We start from the raw sequence: 19510 nt of genomic DNA on the forward strand, positions 1-19510 counted from the left end.
GCCCGATAAACAATGATGCGTAGAAGAGATTTAAGCAGCAGCATATCAGAGCACATTACCGACACGTCTCCTGGAAAAGCATCGCTCCAAACGTTGTGCCTTGGTAGGTATATAATATACACGATTTTTGGTGCCTTGCGGTTGGCTATGTTTAGATCATTTTAGTCACGTGATCGGAGGGGTATCCCGGTCTGATGTCACACAAGATGGCCGCCTTACCTAAAAATAGTTTGCGTCATTCTACATTTAGTCGCATGCATGTCTTCTCGACTCTATCCTCTCTAGTGGCCAAGAAGAAACACATCTCACTGACCCTGCTGTTTTGGGAAAACATAATTTTTACTAGATAGAGGCTATAAAAGTCACCCAAGATCCCACACTGAAGGAGCTACATTCGGCTAAGATCCCGCTTTTCAGGTCATAATTTTGTTATTTTTTTCTTTACATTTAAGATTTTTAAAAAGAAGCGGATCCACCTTGTAGCGAAAATGTGGCATGCCTTGCTTTCCCCGATCACCTGAGCGTCCGCCTGATCTTATCTTACACTAGGTGAGGAGGGCCTACAAGCAAGCATCAGACTGCATTCTATCAAACTGAACTCGTGGACGCTTCCGTTTTTCCAACCATCGCTCTCGACTTTCAGTTTTGCGCTCGAACTTCCTAGACAGACCAGCGGTCTGTCCGAACGCCTCTGCTTAATGGGTTTTATTTGGTCGGTGTGGTCACAGCACAATGATTTATGATGCATCATGATCTGGGCTGGAAACTCCGTTAGAGATGGAAAGCAATACATTTTTGGTGGGGGGCATTGCTTGAAGCCAACTGGTTCTCACCTGACACAGTATTTTTTTTTAATGGACGTTAAGCGGAGATTACTGAAATATGAATGAAGGGAAAGGCATATTATATTCGTTGGTTTAGACAAATTTTAATTGTTGTAAAAAGGTATTTTTGTAAGATGTTGGCTAGGTACATTGTATGATTGTTTGCTCCTTTTTTTACTTTTACTCTTGATACCTTGCACCTCGCACATACAGTTAATTGCGTCAAAAGCATAGTTTGCCAGAGAACAAATCATCATCATACAGCTTATCACAACTTTCTTAGAGAAGTAATCATTGATATTTTGAAATTTCGTAGACCTGTAAAAGATCAAACATAAAATGTAAAATTACTTACTCTGTCAGACAAGAAACAGAAAAGGTTCTGGTATGTTTTAACAGTTTTTTACAGACATCGTTAAATTGCAATCTTGGTAATTTTTATAGTACATTTCTACACATAAAAAGTATCAAAATGATGATATGTTGTAGTAATTGCCTCGAAGTGCTACTGGAAATATTATAGCTAGCGCCTATAGATTTGTTAATTCTTTCCAGACGTAGTTTTTTGGGGGTCTGGACATATCCTGTGGCTCGATTTGGTTATTCAGGTGGTGTACAAAATAACTTCATAGAAGCATAACCATCAAATTGAAGGAAATTAAATGAGGAATACATCACAATCCAAAACAAGTATTAATTTTGAACATTATAAATATGTATTAGAGGGGTTGGAAATGGTGATGGTGATTAGAAAAAATAAATTTTAATGGAAAAAATTACATTCACCAAACATGTGAAAGCAAATCAGCATAGCTATTTTATCATATATACAGGCCAAGATCCATGAATTTCTGAATGCGCAGTTTTTTATTTGAAAGCAATATTCCAATTTTTGTTTGAGTTATGAAGTTTATACTGAGTCCGGTAACGTCGTTTTGTTGATGCAAAACCACAAGAACTAATTCACTCGTTTTTCCCCAAACCCACGCTTTGACAAAGTTAACGTTTCCTAAATCCGTTCCGAGTTTTTCGAAAGCAATAAAAAGTAATTATAAATGACGGATCGTGTTAAAACTAAACAAAACTGAGGCACCGCATCACAACCGATATATCGGCGATACGTCCGTAAGGGGTGTTGACTAGCGCTGATATATCAGCAATATGTCCAGAAAGACTTAAATTGTATGCATTATAGTACTTTGAAAAATAAGTGACTCATTTTTCCCTACTTACAATGGGAATGTTCATTTACAGCCACATTTATTCATCACATACCCCACACACACACTCTCACACACACACACACAGACGCACAGACGCACACACTCACACATTCTCATGCACACTGCAGAATATATATTTCAAAATACTTTAACAAATCAATGCTCTAAAGTGTCATAAAAAGCATGGGCCTCAGCCGGAAATACTGACATCAGCCCTTGTAATGTTGGTATTTTGTACTTGTGATAATAAGTCTTCCTTGTAATGTAGTTCAGGGGCAGTGGTGCTTTGATGGAGAGTGGTTGCAGGGTTTGGGTTGTCAGTTGTCAGAGAAAACAAGCTTGTACAGAATGTCTCTTTATGAGAAATAGCGGAGGGTCAACCACTTTTGCCTTCCAGACTTTCCTTTCAAGTCGAATGAGCGAGTATTTTTATTTAATGAAATATTTTCTGAAGAAAGTATAGTCTACGTATTTGACTTCGAACGGCTGAGGGCTTTAACACGCCAGTCTGAAGACATACTGAAGGTACTTGTATAAGAACGATTTTGAGGGATCGCTGTATGAGGCTATGAACGCTATGGAACATCATGTGAGATATTTCTGTTCAGTTGTGATGTTGAACTCACGAGCTGGAGCTGAGAGGACACGGGCAAGTGTGTGTCCTTTTTATTCTGCCATAAGGTTTTGGCATGGGGTCGTACGTACGTAGTCTACGATGCAAAATGAAAATTCGTCAGAAGTTAGTCCACCTTCACCCTCATTCCAGACATAACATTTCACATCCCGGGTTGCCCTGTTGACAGTAAAGTTATCATGCACAGCAATCTTTGTTCTGTAGTAAGAGTGGAGGCCTTGAGCATGGGACACAACAAGACACGTTGAAGATCCATTCATACACTCTTACTATGTCTGAAGCTTCCTTTGATTAGGTCTCCAGAGCTATCTTTTTATCTATTTCTTTCTCTTGCCTCGCTGCCTCTTACTTTGCTTTCTTGCTTTTTTTGTGAACTACCAATGCATCATCTGTTACGTTGCCTGTTTGGTACCAGACGTAAATGGTTTTTTTGGTTGGAACTACGCAAAATTGTTTTGGTTTAACTCTTTCCTGAATAGGTCGAGCCCCGACAGTAGGTCTTTTACTTTCTACACTTTTTGTTTCATAAAGTCTGCATGTTTGTCTAAATTTGAAACGTTGGTTCCGAATACAACTTTGAGGAACTCTGTCTGCAATAATGACTGGGACTTTTTGGGAGAGAATGTAGAAATTCTTTATTAAACATTGTTCAAGAATATTTTGGACTCTGCTGCTCTGTCAGAGTGTGAAGTATACCTCAATGATTTGCTGTTTCATTGGGTCGATTAGGTTTGATATTTGACGAACTTAGATTGTAAGTACATCACTGTTATTTTCAGGCTGTTCTTTCTGTCTTTGCGACTATAAGGCGATAGCTACTAATCAGTGAAATTGTTATCCTTCTTTTTATTTGTCTTTTCAAACTATAGACATTTTTAGCTTGTTTAACTGCGCCTCCTGGTGGAGTTTTGATGTCATTTACAAAGGTGAAAATTAAAAACCCAAGGCTATGAAAAATTTTAGTAGATGAGAATGAACTGTGTAATGATGTAATGATAAGACAGTATCTGTCCCTTTAATGGGTCATGTAAAAGCCCACCGGTACAACAGGGCGAATTTACATGAATATATGTCTGTACATCAAGTATATGAATATATGTCTGTGCCTTTTTTTCTGTTACAGATACTTTGCTGGTCTGAAGCCAACATCTGGACACAGGCTTAAAACTACGACTGCAATGTCGTCTGAAGCAGCTTCTGAAAGTGGCCATGTGCTAGTAGGGCATATTGCTTCTCTTCATTGTTACCCAATCAAGTCATGCACTGCCATCTCTTCAGATGCCGCTAGCATCACCCAGTTAGGACTGAAAATAAGCGATATTACAGACAGGTGAGAGTTGTTTCACGAGGACATGTTATAATGCTGTTTTGTGTGAGGCATACAATCACTTATCCTGTGTCTCCCAAGAACTTCATATAAGCCTATTACATATTGCAAAAGACATTTTGATTGCAATTATGGTTCTTGTACTTCTTTAGATATTAATTTACTTGAGGGTTTTGAATTTACGGACGATGCTTTTTTCAAGAGGAAAAGGCCTTGAACTTAAAGCAGTATGTTTTTGGGAAGTGGTTCTGCTTACTGAGACTGTATGAGTTTGAAGGAGGTGCATTATGACACTCTTCTCTCTGAGATGATTATGCAGACTTATTGCTCTGGAAATTTATAGTTCTATTCCAAGTTGCTAATTCCTCATGCTGACTTTCATGCTTGTCCACTCTTCCTGGGCTTAGTGCAGGCACACTTACTTTGCTGACTAAGGAGGTCATAGGCACACTCTGCAGTTATTTGTACCAGTGGTTGGGCAGGGCCACTAGTAGGACCTACTTTGTTTCTTTCCCTCTGTCATGTCTTTCTGTTTACCTTGCTTTTTTTCCTGCTCAAAATGTCAGTGTGCTTCTGTTTTTTCACACAAACTCACGAAGAAGCAGTTTTTGTAATTCAGGGTAGTTTAAATGCATGGGGGTGGCATTGTGGTGAAATCAGGCACTTGTCAAAATGATGAAATCGCGGAAACTAACATTTTTCCACTGGTTGGTCAATTTTTATGGATTTTTTTTTTTGGGGGGGGGGGGGGCCTTGCAACAACATTTGCCTGTTGATTCGTTAGTAGTTTGTTGAGTGGGTCCTTCGCCTTACACCAGTTTTGTTCTCTTACAGACATTTCATGGTGGTGAAGGAAAATGGTGATTTCATCACCCAGCGGCAAAAGGCTAGGATGGCAAGTATAAGAACTGCCGTAGAAGAAGGTGAACTGGTTTTGCAGTCTGACTTCATGAAGACCTCCTGCAGAGTTCCCCTGAAACCCGCCGCTGAGAAGGAGAAGATCAAATCTTGTCGGTAAGTTGTTTTAGGGTGCAAGAGCAGAAACATTTTATACCACATACATGCATATCTCTCTTAGAATGTCATGTTTTGGATAATGTAAAGGTGACTATGAACTTGTCCTGTTTAAGTTAGCTTTTTAGAAGAAAAAAAATAATATATATATCCATGTATTGCGTGTTATGAATGGCGTGCATTGCTTTGATTGGGGGTTCATAGTAAACATTCAAGGTACGACATCGTCTTTATAATGTGATAAGGCATACTGAAACTATTAAACATCTCCGGGGGCTCTCGTGGCCTAGAGGTTAAGATGTTATCCTCTCATTCAAAGGTCCCGGGTTCGAATCCGGGTAGCGACTGAAAAATTTTCTACTCTAAAATTGTCTCCTTTCACCTCCTTTCCTGCTGTCTAGCAATGTTCTGTTGTCTGCTTTCATTTCCACTTTCTGCCCCCACCCCCTCACCTCCTTTGCCCCCTCCTCTGGGCTCCTGACTCTTTCTGCAGCCTTTCTACTGCTACTCCTTGGCTCCTCCTTACTGCTGTCTTTCTGCCACACCCCTGATCTTCTGGTAGGAAAGATCTACACCTAGCCTTCTCGGACAAGGGCAAAAAATCTCGGAGGGCCCGTGTGCAAGTTTCGCACGTTAAAGATTCCTTGGTGGTCTAAAATCGATAAGAGTAGGCTTCGGCCGCCACCCGCGCAAAATTCCAAATTTCCTACCAACTGCAAATATTAGGTGTGCTCATATGACCTTATGCAGTTGCGAGCACCGTAAAAGACTTACCAAGACAAAAACAAACGTCTCCAATCATACTCTGTGTAAATGAAGGGAAAGGAGGAATGGATTGACCAGCTTTTATAGCACGATCGATTGCTTGGACCGCATGAGAGGAGCAAGTAATGGTAGCAATCAAAAACCACCTACTGATTCACTCGCCTCACTTGTATTCCTTAAAAAACGTTCTGTTCAAGTGCATATGTGTGCAGATATGATCAAGTGCTACTCCATGCCAACCCCTTTCCTTTCAACCCTACATGCACAAAACATGGTAAAGCATTTCTGGAAAAGTTTCTTGTCTTGAACTCAAACTGGATACAAAAGCTTTTTTTTTTTAGAGACAGGAAATTTCGCTTCTTTGTGAAAGTGGGTTCTTAGGCAGACTTAGTTCTTTCGCGGATGTTCGTAGGTGGAAGCCACCTTATAACTCCATGTTTATGTTTGAACCATGCCTCTCACAGCAGAACCAGTGCATTTCAGCCCCATTGCTTCTAACTTCATTTTTCTCTTTCACAAAAGTTATCGCTGCCAAAAAAACAGGAGGTTTTTTTTTTCCCACAGAGTCTGGAAGGATAGGCTGGACAGTTTGGACTGCGGTGAAGCTGTTTCTACTTGGCTGTCTGAGTGTGTGGGTGAGCCTGGTCTAAGACTGGTGGCCACTCTACCCGAGATGAAGAAAAGGCCAATTTCCCACTCTAACACTTTACCACAGGATGAGGTTTGTTTGTGATGATATTTTTACGCCTCTATTGACACGATTTAAATAATTTAGGAGGCAAGCTTCTGACCCTCCCTTGTCAGGGCCGGCCCCTGGCTGAGAGGGATATAACATTCCAGCAAAAAAGATTCAGATGGTTGATTAAAATTCTCCCCACTCTGGAATTGGCCTTAGGGTCACCTGCGTCTGACAGCAAAGCATCTAACAGCTACACCACAAACGTCGGTGACCATGATGGAAAAAAGGATAAAGACAAAAAGAAGAAAAGAGAGAAAGGCAATTTTTTGTTTTTGATGCCTTTAACTTTTTTAACAGTAGGTGGGGAAAGAGCACGCTGCGAGCTATCAGATTTTTTAATACAGTCGAACCCTATTATACCGCCTGCATGACATTGGCAGTATAGTGGGGTTGGCGGTATAACAGGGTATTTAATGACTGCTCCAGATTGGCGGGACAAACTGTGATGGACAAGGGATGGTTTTCATGTCAAACATAAAGAATTGAAAATTTATCATTCCCTCAAAATAAATGTTTATGATGTTCAATACAAGGTTTGTTGTTGATTTCTAATTAAAAGAAAAATGTATATTTTTTCCTTTCGTTTAGTCCCGAATTTTATTGAAGAATATGATTTTCAACGGTGCCATGCCTGCTTTACTTGGGTTTAGCATGGTCAGTTAAGCTGAAAAGATAGGGTTGTTTTTTTTGGGGGGGGGTTGTTGTTTTGAGTGTGTGTGTGTGTATGATGTTGAGTTCTACTTTCTTGTTCCACAGCTGGCTTATCATGATGATGGCCCTCTCCTGGTGACCAACACGGCTTCTCTGAAGGACCTCAAGTCCAAGATTCCAGGATCAGAGGAGATTACAATGACCAACTTCCGACCTAATATTGTTATTGAGACGATCAGCAAGGAACCATGGGAAGAGGTTTGTAGGCCCTGGTTTTGATGTGATACTAACCCCCCCTCCCCCAGGTGCCAGGTTTATGTTCCCCGATAAGCATATTTCGGCACCTCGCCTTCTGTCCTGTCTCGTATCAGTCCGGCCCTGGTTCAGCACACATGCGCCGAGCATCATCCGTGTGATGACCGTGTCCGGTATTCCTGCAGCTCTAGTGTGTGTGCGTCAGTCTGCTTGAGTGTGTATACATTTGTGGCCTCCTTCTAGAACCAGCTGCATTGGTTCGAAACCAAATGTGCATTTCATTCAATACACTCCAAGTTGGTAGCTCCGGATGATCGTCCAATGAAATTAGATCAAATTGACCCACTTGGACGTGAGGAGCTCGAAAGGATAACGAGGAAACAAAGACTTCCATTTTTTCTATACAAAATCTTTCAAATGAACTTGATTTTATATGAAATTATATTACCGGATAAAAATAAGCTTATTTGATAGTTTTGAATACCATTGTGCCGGTAAAAAGAAAACTTTGAGAGCAAACCATTAGGAAATTGACCTACATTATTTCCTTTCCAACCCCAGATCATTCGTAACAACAAGAGCGTCTGAAAGGTTATTTGAATGGACATAATGACTTATCAACTTATGAGAGGGGGGTTATTCATGTGTTTGTAAACCTTTATAAAGAGAAAGCTGTTAAAGATAAAGCGTTATTTTCATCATCTATTAACACACCCTCACAGTGTTCACGGCGATAATACTTGTTTCCAGGGTCGCTCGCTGTACAGTAACGGTACACATCGAGTGACCTCAGTGGCCCGCTAGGAATGTCCGAGGTACGACGTTACTGATAAAACTGGTATCTCAGCACGGAGGCAGATTAAGATTAAAGTGATAACAATGAATTTTTCGCGAATATCTGTCATCTGTGATCCACCTCCGTCACTGCTATTGGCAGTAGGAGCTCTACATAATGGGAGCAGAGGTGACCACCTTTCTTTATCCATGCATGGTTCTGCGACTTTCTGTCTTAATCCACTGACTCCGTTATATTGATGATGCTGGATTTAAGTAGTCTGCCTCTTTAACAATGGAAAGAGAGTGATGTAAATAATGATGTTTTTTGTTGAATTAAATATTGTCTATGTCCATTTGATAATGTTATCTTAAAAGCTTTCTGTATTCATTCATCTAAAAAAGGATTTATGAATATTAATGTAAATTTGGACGTTGTTGGTTACTGAAGTGATGGTTTGCTGTATAAGGAGGGAAATTTTTACTGCTTTCAATTTTTGAACTAGTGAAAGGTTGTACTTTTGTGGGGAGGGTGACAGTTAGAAAGTAAGAAAATGAGTAGTATGATGAATATGGTCACAATGGCTTTTCATTCATCTTCTTGGTAGATACCGCCACGCCTTGGATATTTTTTTAGGCTGACATAGAACTTGAAGGCATGAAATTCTTCTTTTCAGGTACGAAGGTAGAGTCAAGATGAACCTCGGAATCTTTTAAGAAAAGGCAGAAAAGGGAAAAAATTCCATGTTTATTGATTTTAGTTCTGAAATTTAGTTCATGGTAATGAATGCATACAATCCATGACAACAATAATTTAGATGTTAGGGTACTTCAACATCACGTAAGCAGAGCTGCCTAAATCTACCGATTTTTCCGGTAGATACCGATTTTGGGCCTGTTCTACCGCCATACCGATAAGGTGTCAAAACTACCGGATTTTCGATGGGTGCCGAGAGAAGAAAAAGAAAAAAAAACATTCTGCAGTGCTTCCACTCTTCTTTGTTTTTACGGAAATCCGTACATTCCGAAAGTTCCGTACTTGCCGCATCATCATATCAACTCCATGCGTTGAGAGAGAGAGAGAAGGAGAGAGAGAGAGAGAGAGATCAGCACTTGCCTCCGTAACTTGTCAGATATTTACAGCAACTCCCGGCAATAAGTTGTATTAGAAACTGCCAGATTGCGCATTTCGTACACTCGACCATTGTCTATCTGTGCCGTTCGGTCGGCAATAGTTTTTCACGTGCATATCGGCTGAAATATGTCTACTCACGATAGATAATCTTCCTCCTTCTTTTCATTCATTCTTTCTTTCTGTCTATCTTCTGTTTTTTGCTGCGGCTGGAAAATCTGTGCATTTAATTCATTTATCCAGAAAACAGAATTGTGAATATAGAAGGAAAATCGGTATCGAAGCAAAATATTCTAAAATCGGTCTTGGTCTAGAGAATTGGTCAGTACCTAGAACTGAGAAAGCGTAGGTCAGTACCAAATAAGAATTCTACGCAGGAAAAAAAATCGCCTATACGGGGTGCCCACTACGGCTGTGATGGGCCGATCGCCCGACTCGGTCGCCTAAAAAACAAACGTGTTTGTTTTCAGTTTCAGGCGATCGAGTCGGGCAATTGGCCTGACCCAGCCGTAGTGGGCATCCCATATTAGACCTGAGAAAATGCACAAAGTCCTCGAAACCAAATCTGAAAAGCCTTCTGAGTTCATATTTTACTGGTCGCGTTTGTGATATTACATTCGGCTTTCCCCAGTCCAAGAGTACGTTTCGTGCGAATGAGCGGCTATGGCGGCAGGCGGAAGACGTGTAATACTGAGACTCCTTTGGGAAAATCAAAATCTGCTTTCGTTACCGCTCAGATTTGTCCGATGATAGTTCGTTGACGTTAGATTTACAGTTAATAAAAATTTGTAACCTGCAGTGTAAAAAAACACAGTGTAGCCATAAACATTAAATGGATATATTGTCACTGATGTCACTATAATGACTAAAAAAGGGAGAAAAAGAAAACACGCGTCCTCCAATTTCTAGATTGTCGGGCCCGTCATCGTGACCGGTCAATGAACCTGTGAGAGTTCGTGAGTATGGCACGAGCTAGGGACCGGCCAGTGGTTGTTGGGGAAAGCCTAATCAAAGTTCATTCAAAGTGGGAGTGTTGCAGGGCGTCGGAATTGAGGGGAGGTGTTTGATGCAATAAAGTTTACGGCAGCAGGAAAAGGCCGCGGTGCAAGAAACTGATGCTAAAATAAAACAATAAGTGGAAGTGGTTTTGACATTCGACAATCGAGTGCGTAAATGAGGGAAGATTGGGACACAGGCTTGATGGATGTATCTTCAAGGTTGGTGTTCCCGGGTTTGTCGGATTTGTCAGTGATGACAAATTGAATAGTGGCAATGAGGAAATGCCATTTCCACCCTCGGAAAGCTCTATGTTGGATGCCTATGCATCATGATGGTTTGTTGCTGATTAAATACTGGTACTGTGATTTAGCATTTTGGAAAAAAAATCAATACTTAGTCCATGATGCAGTGATTCACTGATTGCCAGGTTTTCAGCATCACTGCATCCCACACTCTCACAGTCCTTCCAGCTCCGGCTCTATCGGTACACGATCTCTTTTATTTTCATTTTCATTTTCAGGTTTTATAAAATAAGTTTTGTCTTGCATGCTTTTTAAAATCCGTGATTGCTGAAACCAAACATGGTTTTTGCAGTTGATGTTCTTTTTGCCTCTCCTCAGGCCCAGATCAGGATTCATTTTGTATTTTTAGGGTAAAACTAGTTAAAATTAATTGTCTGTCATACCTAAGTCACGAAGGACTTATCAGTGTCCTATGCTAGTGTCGGGAAAATTATGGTTTAATTTAGTTTCTATTGCTATGGGCTAGGGGTTTTGAAGTCAGTTTGGCAATCACCCTGCACTCAATTCGAGATTCAATACTGAATGATAGGTGCCTTGAACGATAGTCCATAAAATGATTTTTTAAAAACAACAACCTCGTCTCATTTCATACACACTGTTCATCGCAACTTGTGCACACCCATACACCCCCTTCCTTTCCCACGCACATTATATATAGGCACATGCGAGAGCGTGGCAACATGCACATACAGACACACACACATACACATACACACACACACACACACACACACATGTGCATGCACAAACAAGTTTTCAAAATATAATTACCCAATATCACGGAAAGCAAGCGCGTTCGATGGGGCAACGATCATATTTTTTTTCTCTTCTTTGTCTTTGTACTACCTGATTTTGGGCCAATCTACCTGAAAATGACCCTGAATCTATCTGAAATGGGAACTTTGAGGTAGGCAGCCCTGCATAAGCCTCAATGTCATCATACAGATATTACAAACACACCATTGCTGATTTCCACAGTGCAGAGCTTTGGGTTATTTTAACTACGGTTATCTACACCCAGGCCTAGATACACTCACATTCCCCCCTCCCTATATTTATCCCCTTTGGTTTGGGCTTTAGTAAGCCATGATCATACAGTAGGAATCGAAAAGGTCTGACAGCTTTATGATGCTTTGAGCCATGCCCATGAGCTCCTTTCCCACATGTATTTTAAAGAATGCTTATTTTTTTTCATGGATAACAGGACCGGTGGACAAGCCTGTTTATAGGTGACAGCAAAAACGTTCAGCTGAAAGTGTTGTTTCCTTGTGGCAGGTAAGATTGCATGTAGAATGAATCCCTATTTTTGTTAATTTGCGCTAAGAAAGCATCTTGTTTATTTCACATCAGACAAAGAGTATGTCATGAATGATTGTTATCGTGCTAGAAATAAACTACAAATTACAAATGTTGATAGAAGGTTATAAAGTTAGCGTTGCTTTTTTCCATCTCTGCTTTTTTTCTCAGTTTGCTGTAAGTGAACTCTGTATGGTGCCATTCATGTAGTGATTCTTTTTTGGAGCTTCAGCTTTTCCTTTTCTCTGGGAATATGCACACTTGAAGATTTATTACCCTGCATCAGCTGTTCAATATTAAACCAATTAAATATAACCTGAGCATTTTTCAGAAAAATATTTTAATTTTAGGAATTAAGGAAAGCGTTTTAACAATGAGAGTGATGAAATTGGCCTATGACACTTCGCAACCTTAGAATTACAAAGTGATTTCTGACATTTTTGGCCATTTTAAGATACTGAGAAACCAAATGTTCCTTCTGCTCCATCAAAATCATAAGGTTATTCGTAGTCATTATCAAGATCTTCAATGAATTGCAATTGAAAAGCTTGGCTTGTTGTGAAGCTCAAAATTTTTATGTCAAATTTCTCAAAACTAGAGGTACTGAGCAGATAGTAGAGTTGGGTAGCGAGCGCGAGAACGGAGCTGAATTGCCACTCTTCCCTGCGGAACGCTATTCGCGATTTACTTCATCGGAACGCGGAACAGGATCGCCTTCCGATTCCTGATTCACTCCCCAGTCGCTGTCACCACCTTGTGGCTTGTTTGTAACCTACTGCTGGGTCGCGAGTCGAGTCACGAGCTCAAGAAGTGAACGGAACACTTAGTATGGCTCCCCTTATTTTCAAAAGATAACATAGTCCAACCCCCCTATTAAAACAAAATGAACGGGTTCCAACGGATAGACAGAAGGAATTTTATGGAGCCATTGTTTTAGTTTAGCGAATCATGGGGGGGGGAGGGGGGTGAATTTATGGGGGTCGCTAATTGAGGTCAGTATAGCAGTGCAACGAAGGGCAGGGGGGGGGGGGCGGAGAGGATGGCGGGACAAAGAGTGGGACTCGCGAAGTGGCGTTGATATGACACTGTTCTGTTTCACACATACGAGCCCGAGACTTAGTGTTCCACGAGCGCTTGCATACTCGCGATTCATTGAAGCCGACTGAATCGTGAATCGCCACTCTCAGATTTGGCAAGCAGGATCCAGCTTTAGCAGATAGGACTTTGTAATTCTACAGTAGCGACTTGCTGGCTCATACATTCAGCTTAGCTTAAGTTATAAACCATGCTCCTGTTTGCTGTGCATTATGGTGTCATATAGTGATGTGAGAGAAGTATATAGCTGCTGGAGGGACTAAAACATTACTGGGTTTTTCCTTTTTTTTTCCTTTTCTTTTTTTTTTTCTGTTCGCAATGTGTTGCCATTATTTTCACTGCTGTTTTTACACAATTGTAAAATGTGAGGCAGCGTGGTGGAATCAGGTTCTCGTCAATTTTTGGGCATATTGAGTTATTGGTATCATCTTAAAGCTTGTTCATTTGTCTTGCTTTCAATGAAAAAATTACCCATCCATCTTCAATAGAAGTGGAGATATTTTGGATTGAAGGAGGTGGGGGTCACCTGGTTTAAGAGGTAAAATTAGCGAGAAAATGTCCGCCAAAGCTTGGTAAATTCCAAAGCTGAAGAGTCCATGGACACTGTAAATCTATATTTTGTGCCCTTAATCAAAGTTTTCGGTGAAATCCTCAAAGGAATGTGTTTGTAAATGGACATAAAAGGTCTTGAGCCAAAAAACAGAAATTTGATAAAAATTGCTAAGCAGGGAGAAAACTGCTGTTTTCTTCGATTTTATTATTTTGACGAGAGCCTGATTCCACCACGCTGCCTCACAAATAGTCTTGTCTTTGATTTATTCATTGATCATAGCCATTTCCATCGCCACTGCAATTTCAAAAATTGAATCAGAAATATTGGAGTTGAAGTGTTGTCAATGATTTTTCCAGTTTGAGGTGTTATCAGTACCATCACAGCTGTTACATGAATAGCAGCAACTGAATTTGGAGTTACACCTGAGGATACATTTATAGAGATAATCTGTCATGTGTCACTTAATGATACAAGTTTTACTTAAGGCCAACTAGGGTTTGCCATCTGTATCTCTGCTGGGTTCACAAACCTCCTGTAGCCTCCTAATTCACTGACCTCAGGAATTTATAGAGATAACGCTTGTAGTTAACAGCAGCTTCGTAACTTTTCAGATTTCTTTACTTCGAATAATTAGAAATACTACAGTAGAGCATGACTATAGCGGCACCCACTCTACAGCGGTACCTAACCGGAATCCCCTTTTTTTCTTTATGTAAGCTCAATTACCTATGCTTGGGTTTAGCGGGGCAAGGAAAGGCCTGAACTTGGATACAGTGGGAGAAATCGAGCGAGCTCTTGCTGGGGGGAAGGGGGTGGGGGGCTGTAGGCGTGTTCCAAACAGGCAGTCAGCTGTGCGTCGTTGTGATTGGCCAGTCCAGTGATGAGTGGGGTGGGGCAGGCAGCAGAGAGAGATGGTGTGGAAAGACGCGTTACGTTAGCCACTCCAAAAGTGATGTGCCATAGCCTAGACACTAGGCCAAAAAGTAATAGAAGAGAAGCGTGTGTACAGTAGTCTCCGTCTAAATGCACTCTGTACAAAATCACGCTCCGCTCAAACGCATGCTTTCGTCATCTGACGGGTTTTTTTACTATATAATTTAGACGTACAAACGTATGGTCACTCCTTCTAGATGCACGCTCCGATCCGACAGGTAAAGCTTGACAAGGGGAAATTTTCAATACAACCTGCACAGCTTGCATAAGACAAGCCTAGACAACTGGATATTTGATGAGACTGCCACTCACACCGAACAAAGAGAATGATGAACAGCGTTTTCACACCCAACTTTCCACAGACAGTCTAGGACTCTTTGGTGAAATGTTGGGGAGTTTGGGGACTGAAATGTATTTTGATTGGTCACTATAAATGCATCTTTGAGAGAGAAGGTTCTGACTGGTGTTTGGGTTACTGCATGTAATGTTTAGTTAGACCAAGGCCTATGATGCGCAACATGCATGAATGTTGTAAAACGTTTGATAGGCATCTACTCTATAGGATTAAAGATTAGTCTAGTAAGCTTAATCAGTTACGCTTGAAGAACTTATAACGTACTCGTTCAACGAATCATAAGAGAAAAGTTTCTCTGAATATAGAGATCTATGATTCTGATGTCGTCCATGAATTTATGGTGGGGAATGGTCTGTCGTCTCTATGACTATCACCAACAGTTTCCGCTTGGGCTATCCGTTCCCGACATTTTATGTGCATATCATTACATTAATTCTGTTTTTCTTACCACCCCCACCCACCCACCCATTCAATGCTTTTGTATTCTTCACTGCAGTCGGGGAATCCTTCACAAAACAGTATCATGTCATCACATTATCGGCCACAGTGACCCCCGCCCCAAAGGGATGACTGCGTCTCTTCCTCCCTTTGCAAAGGTTCATGTAAATGCACACTCCGTGTAAAGACACGCTAAGGTGCCCTCCCGAGCACCGTGGGTTTAGATGGAGACTACTGTAGTGTGTGATTCCTGATTCATTGAATAGCGATAGTTGATTCTCAAGCATACGCACACATCCACTTCACCAGTTCTACATTAGGCCTACTGGTACGATAGACAGCACAAGCAAAAAGGCCGAGGAAAAGATGGCTTCCAACAAAGTCAAAAGGAATTAATGCTTCTCACTCAAATTGAAGGCCGAGATAATCAACGAAGTAGACAAGAAAAGGAAGACTAATCTAAAGTGCCAATGTTATTGAGATGGAAGGGAGGTAATGATATGGATTTCTAGGGAACTCACCACCTACTGCGAGATTTTTCTTCTGGAACCAAAATTCCTGCTATAGCCATGTTCTACTGTGTTCTGTTCTGGGCTTTTATAAATTCAATTTCGTTTGTTTCATAACATGCAAACTGATCAAGTAAACTTTTGCTGTTGTTGTTGCCAGGTGCCTTTTTACAACGATTGACCCAAAAAAATGTGAAAGGAGAAGTGATGGGGAGCCCCTGAAGACATTGAAAACGTGAGTTTGTACATAGGCCTTTTGTTAATTGATCGTAAGGTATGAATTAACCAGTTTTTGTAGACACACATCTTTATGCAATAATTACGCTCTGCATGTGTTCATTTTTTGCATGAAGAAGTTTTTTCATCGAGTGTTCCTGTCTTGCTGTAAAGGACATTCTACCAAAGGACTTGACTGCATGTTAACCCATATGGTTCAGTTCGCGACCACACGCAGCGCGCAGTTTCCATCGTATCGGCCTGTTTGCGACTACCCACAGCCCAGACACACCCTTCAGAAACGGAAGTTTCCTGAATTATTTCCACGTCCCAAGTCTCGGGCAGAATGTTCTGCTGAAAGCTGATTGGATGAGCTTTCATTTGCCGCTTGAAGTATAGAAATCGATGGAATAGAGAGTTTTTTTGTGTCAGCTGACAATCACCCGCTTTTGCGTGGGATATTCAAAGCGCGATCACTGACTATCGATAGTTTTTTAGACCTGGCCTAGCGCTGTTTTCGTAGTGGAAGAGGACATGGAAATGGAAGTGACGGCTGTGTTTGAGGATTCTAGTAGTGGTGAAGATGATTTTGAGGGGTTCAGTGGGACAGATGTGAATGAGATTCGACCAGTCAATGAAAATTTGATGGACTTTGCCCCGAGCAATGATGATTCTGGCCACCCAGATGACTTGTTGAACGGGTGAGCTAGGTGTGGAGATGAATTTTCAAGGAGCGCTCATCATGAATTTACAGGACAATCACTGTTGGCACCATTCAGTGTCGACCAAAGGATGGATCCAATTCATTTTTTTCATTATTTCGTCGACAACGAATTTCTGAATATTTTGGTTCGTGAAACAAATATGTATGCCTATCATAAGGCACTCGGATCTGACGCCGGCTCAAACGTGTATCTTGAGAACGGGAAAGATGTTACTCTCGATAAGGGTAGAAAAGAATGAAGGGTTATATCTATCATTTACATTTTGTATATATAAAAAAAGGGCTAAACTAGATCTAGATCTAGATTTGATTTACAATTCTAAAATAATTCTAACATGTTCAGCTCTAAGTCTAAATTGAATAGATCTAGAATCTATATTTATAGAGAACGGAATGAGATGTAACCCTTCTTTCTTTTAGAACTCGACTTTACATTTTTTTCCCTATCTAGATGAAATGAAAGTATTCCTAGCGGCTGTATTGAATATGGGACTGGTTCCAAAGAATAACCTCAAAGACTACTGGGTCTCGAGTGGATCTACTCAGACCCCTTGGTTTTCTGAGCATATAAGCAGAGACCAATTTATGCACAATTTGTAGAATTTTCACATATCGGACGTCGAAGAAGAGTGGGAGCAGAAACAAACTGACTCTGCGGACAAGCTGTTAAAGCTCCGTCCACTAATCGATTTGTGTTTGGACAAGTTCAAGAGAATGTATTCGCCTGGCCAGGACCTTGCTGTTGATGAGGCCCTTTGTCCCTTCAAAGGACGCCTGTCGTTCAAGGTATACAACCCTGCCAAACCCCATAAATTTGGCATAAAACTTTATACGTTATGTGAGTCATTGGGATATTGTTTGTCTTTTGACATTTACTGTAGCGCCCAATAGTCTGTTCTGTTGGAGAAGTCTGCCGTGAATACTGGACTCCCTGCGGATGCTGGCCAGACGGAATGTATCGTTGTTGGCCTTCTGAACCTGGCGGATTGCTTCAATAAAAACCACCTCTTGTACATGAACAATTTCTATACCTCGCCTTCAATTTTTAAATTCCTAGAGACGCATGGTACTTACGCTTGCGAGACGGTTCGGATGAATCGCAGAGGACTACCAAGTGTTTTCAAAGAGCCGAAGTTCAACAAATTGAAGGACTTCGAAACTGTCGTTAGGGCTAAATGCAACTTGCTGGCAGTGAAATACTAGCACAAGCGAACGGTGCACATGCTCTCTTCTGTGCACAAGGCCACTGGCACAGTTCTGTACAAGCATCTCCGACCGACTGTAATGAAGCCCAGCTGCATCGTTGATTACTGCAATAGAATGGGTGGGGTTGATCTTCTGGACCAGCTCACCCAGTACCATGAAATTTCACGGAGAAGTATGAAGGGGTGGAGGAAGCTGGCCTTTTATTTGACTGATCTCTGTGCCGTGAATGCCTACCACCTGTACGTGAAATTGGACTTTTTTCATCCCGAGCGAGAAGACCGAGAAGCTGACCTACTTCTCGGCAGTCCCGGTCCCGGTCCCGAGAAACGCTTCTCGTCTCGCGACCAATTTCTCTTCTCGCGCTGTTCACGGGCAGCTCGCTCAGCGAGAAGGCTGGCCGTGGCGGGGATCTAAACTAGGCCTAGGCCTAGGCCCTAATCAACTCCCCATTCGCCTCGTCTCGCCACCCTCTCCCCTCCCTTTCAGTTTCAGACACAGGACGGCACGGTGATGGGTGACACTGTCTGCGTGTCATTTCTTGCTGGCTGCGCCACTCTTTTTGTTGACACCTCTCACTCTCATTACTCGTTATATAAAGCCAACGAGCGGTATCACTTCTTGGTACCGGGCAGTAGTTTAGTGCCCGGAAAGTGACGGGAAGGGCATTTCTCGCGAGAAACGGGTGCTCTTCTCTCGGCTCGTGCCCGCTCCTACTCTCTGATGCGTACATGTGCATGCACACACACACACGCACGCACGCACGCACGCACGCACACACACACACACACACACACACACTCATCATCAACACACTTTATGTATTTTCATTTGACTGTTTCAACCCCGCTTGCCTTCTCTTCTCACAGGTTCCGGGTGTTTCCAGAGATAGATAAGACGTCTCCAATGTTTGGTGTGTATGGTGGCGTGCGATCTGAAGGCATAGTCAAGGTTGGAGATCCTGTGTTTGCTATTAAAGCAGTGTAGCTTGCATCAACGTCAAGTTGAGTAAAATGCACATAAGATTTTATAGCCTTGTGCCATTTTTCTTAAGTTGGATTCATTATTACTCCTGGTTTATGGCTCTTCCTTTGAATTGTGTTGATTATGATTTGATTCTTGTTTAACTTCTTAAGACCCATCAAAGAAAAAAATGGTAAGAGAAAAGAATATTTGACGTCAGTTTCACTAAGTTCAAAAGCAAAACAAAAAATACTTGGTGTATGTAATTTTACAGATCAACTAAAACTAAAATCCTTGTGTTGTTGTTTGTTTTCTAAATAACCTTTCATTCTTGAGAACCTTATGATAAAGCTTTAGAAGATGAATGTAGAATTTTTAAAAAAAGAATTCTCATATGACATGTTATTTTGTGAAGGACAATGATGACTACAAATGACTTTGTTTCTGGCAACAAGTGAGATAACAGATTTTTCAGTCGCAGTAAAGTGGTGAATGAAGAAGATGTTAACCCTGTCAGACTTGCCTCCCTGACGCTGACTTCACCTTATACCTGGCCACCTCGGTGAAGCATAGGAGAGCAAGAGCT

At 41.3% G+C, this 19510-nt stretch overlaps 1 protein-coding gene across 1 annotated transcript in view; it reads left to right on the forward strand.

Moving 5' to 3' along the window:
* LOC101846871 (mitochondrial amidoxime-reducing component 1) overlaps window positions 1–19297 on the forward strand; it is a 20272-nt gene extending 975 nt beyond the window's left edge. The window contains exons 2-8 of the mRNA XM_013080591.2: window positions 3805–4011; window positions 4843–5022; window positions 6352–6508; window positions 7283–7435; window positions 11844–11914; window positions 15979–16053; window positions 18831–19297. Coding sequence (XP_012936045.1) covers window positions 3860–4011; window positions 4843–5022; window positions 6352–6508; window positions 7283–7435; window positions 11844–11914; window positions 15979–16053; window positions 18831–18948 — 906 coding nt within the window. The 5' untranslated portion in view covers window positions 3805–3859 and the 3' untranslated portion in view covers window positions 18949–19297. The remainder of the gene's footprint in view (window positions 1–3804; window positions 4012–4842; window positions 5023–6351; window positions 6509–7282; window positions 7436–11843; window positions 11915–15978; window positions 16054–18830) is intronic.
* Window positions 19298–19510: the final 213 nt, after the last annotated feature.

The sequence above is a fragment of the Aplysia californica genome, unplaced genomic scaffold (genome assembly GCF_000002075.1).
Source record: "Aplysia californica isolate F4 #8 unplaced genomic scaffold, AplCal3.0 scaffold00092, whole genome shotgun sequence".
Classification (NCBI taxonomy): Eukaryota; Metazoa; Mollusca; class Gastropoda; order Aplysiida; family Aplysiidae; genus Aplysia; species Aplysia californica.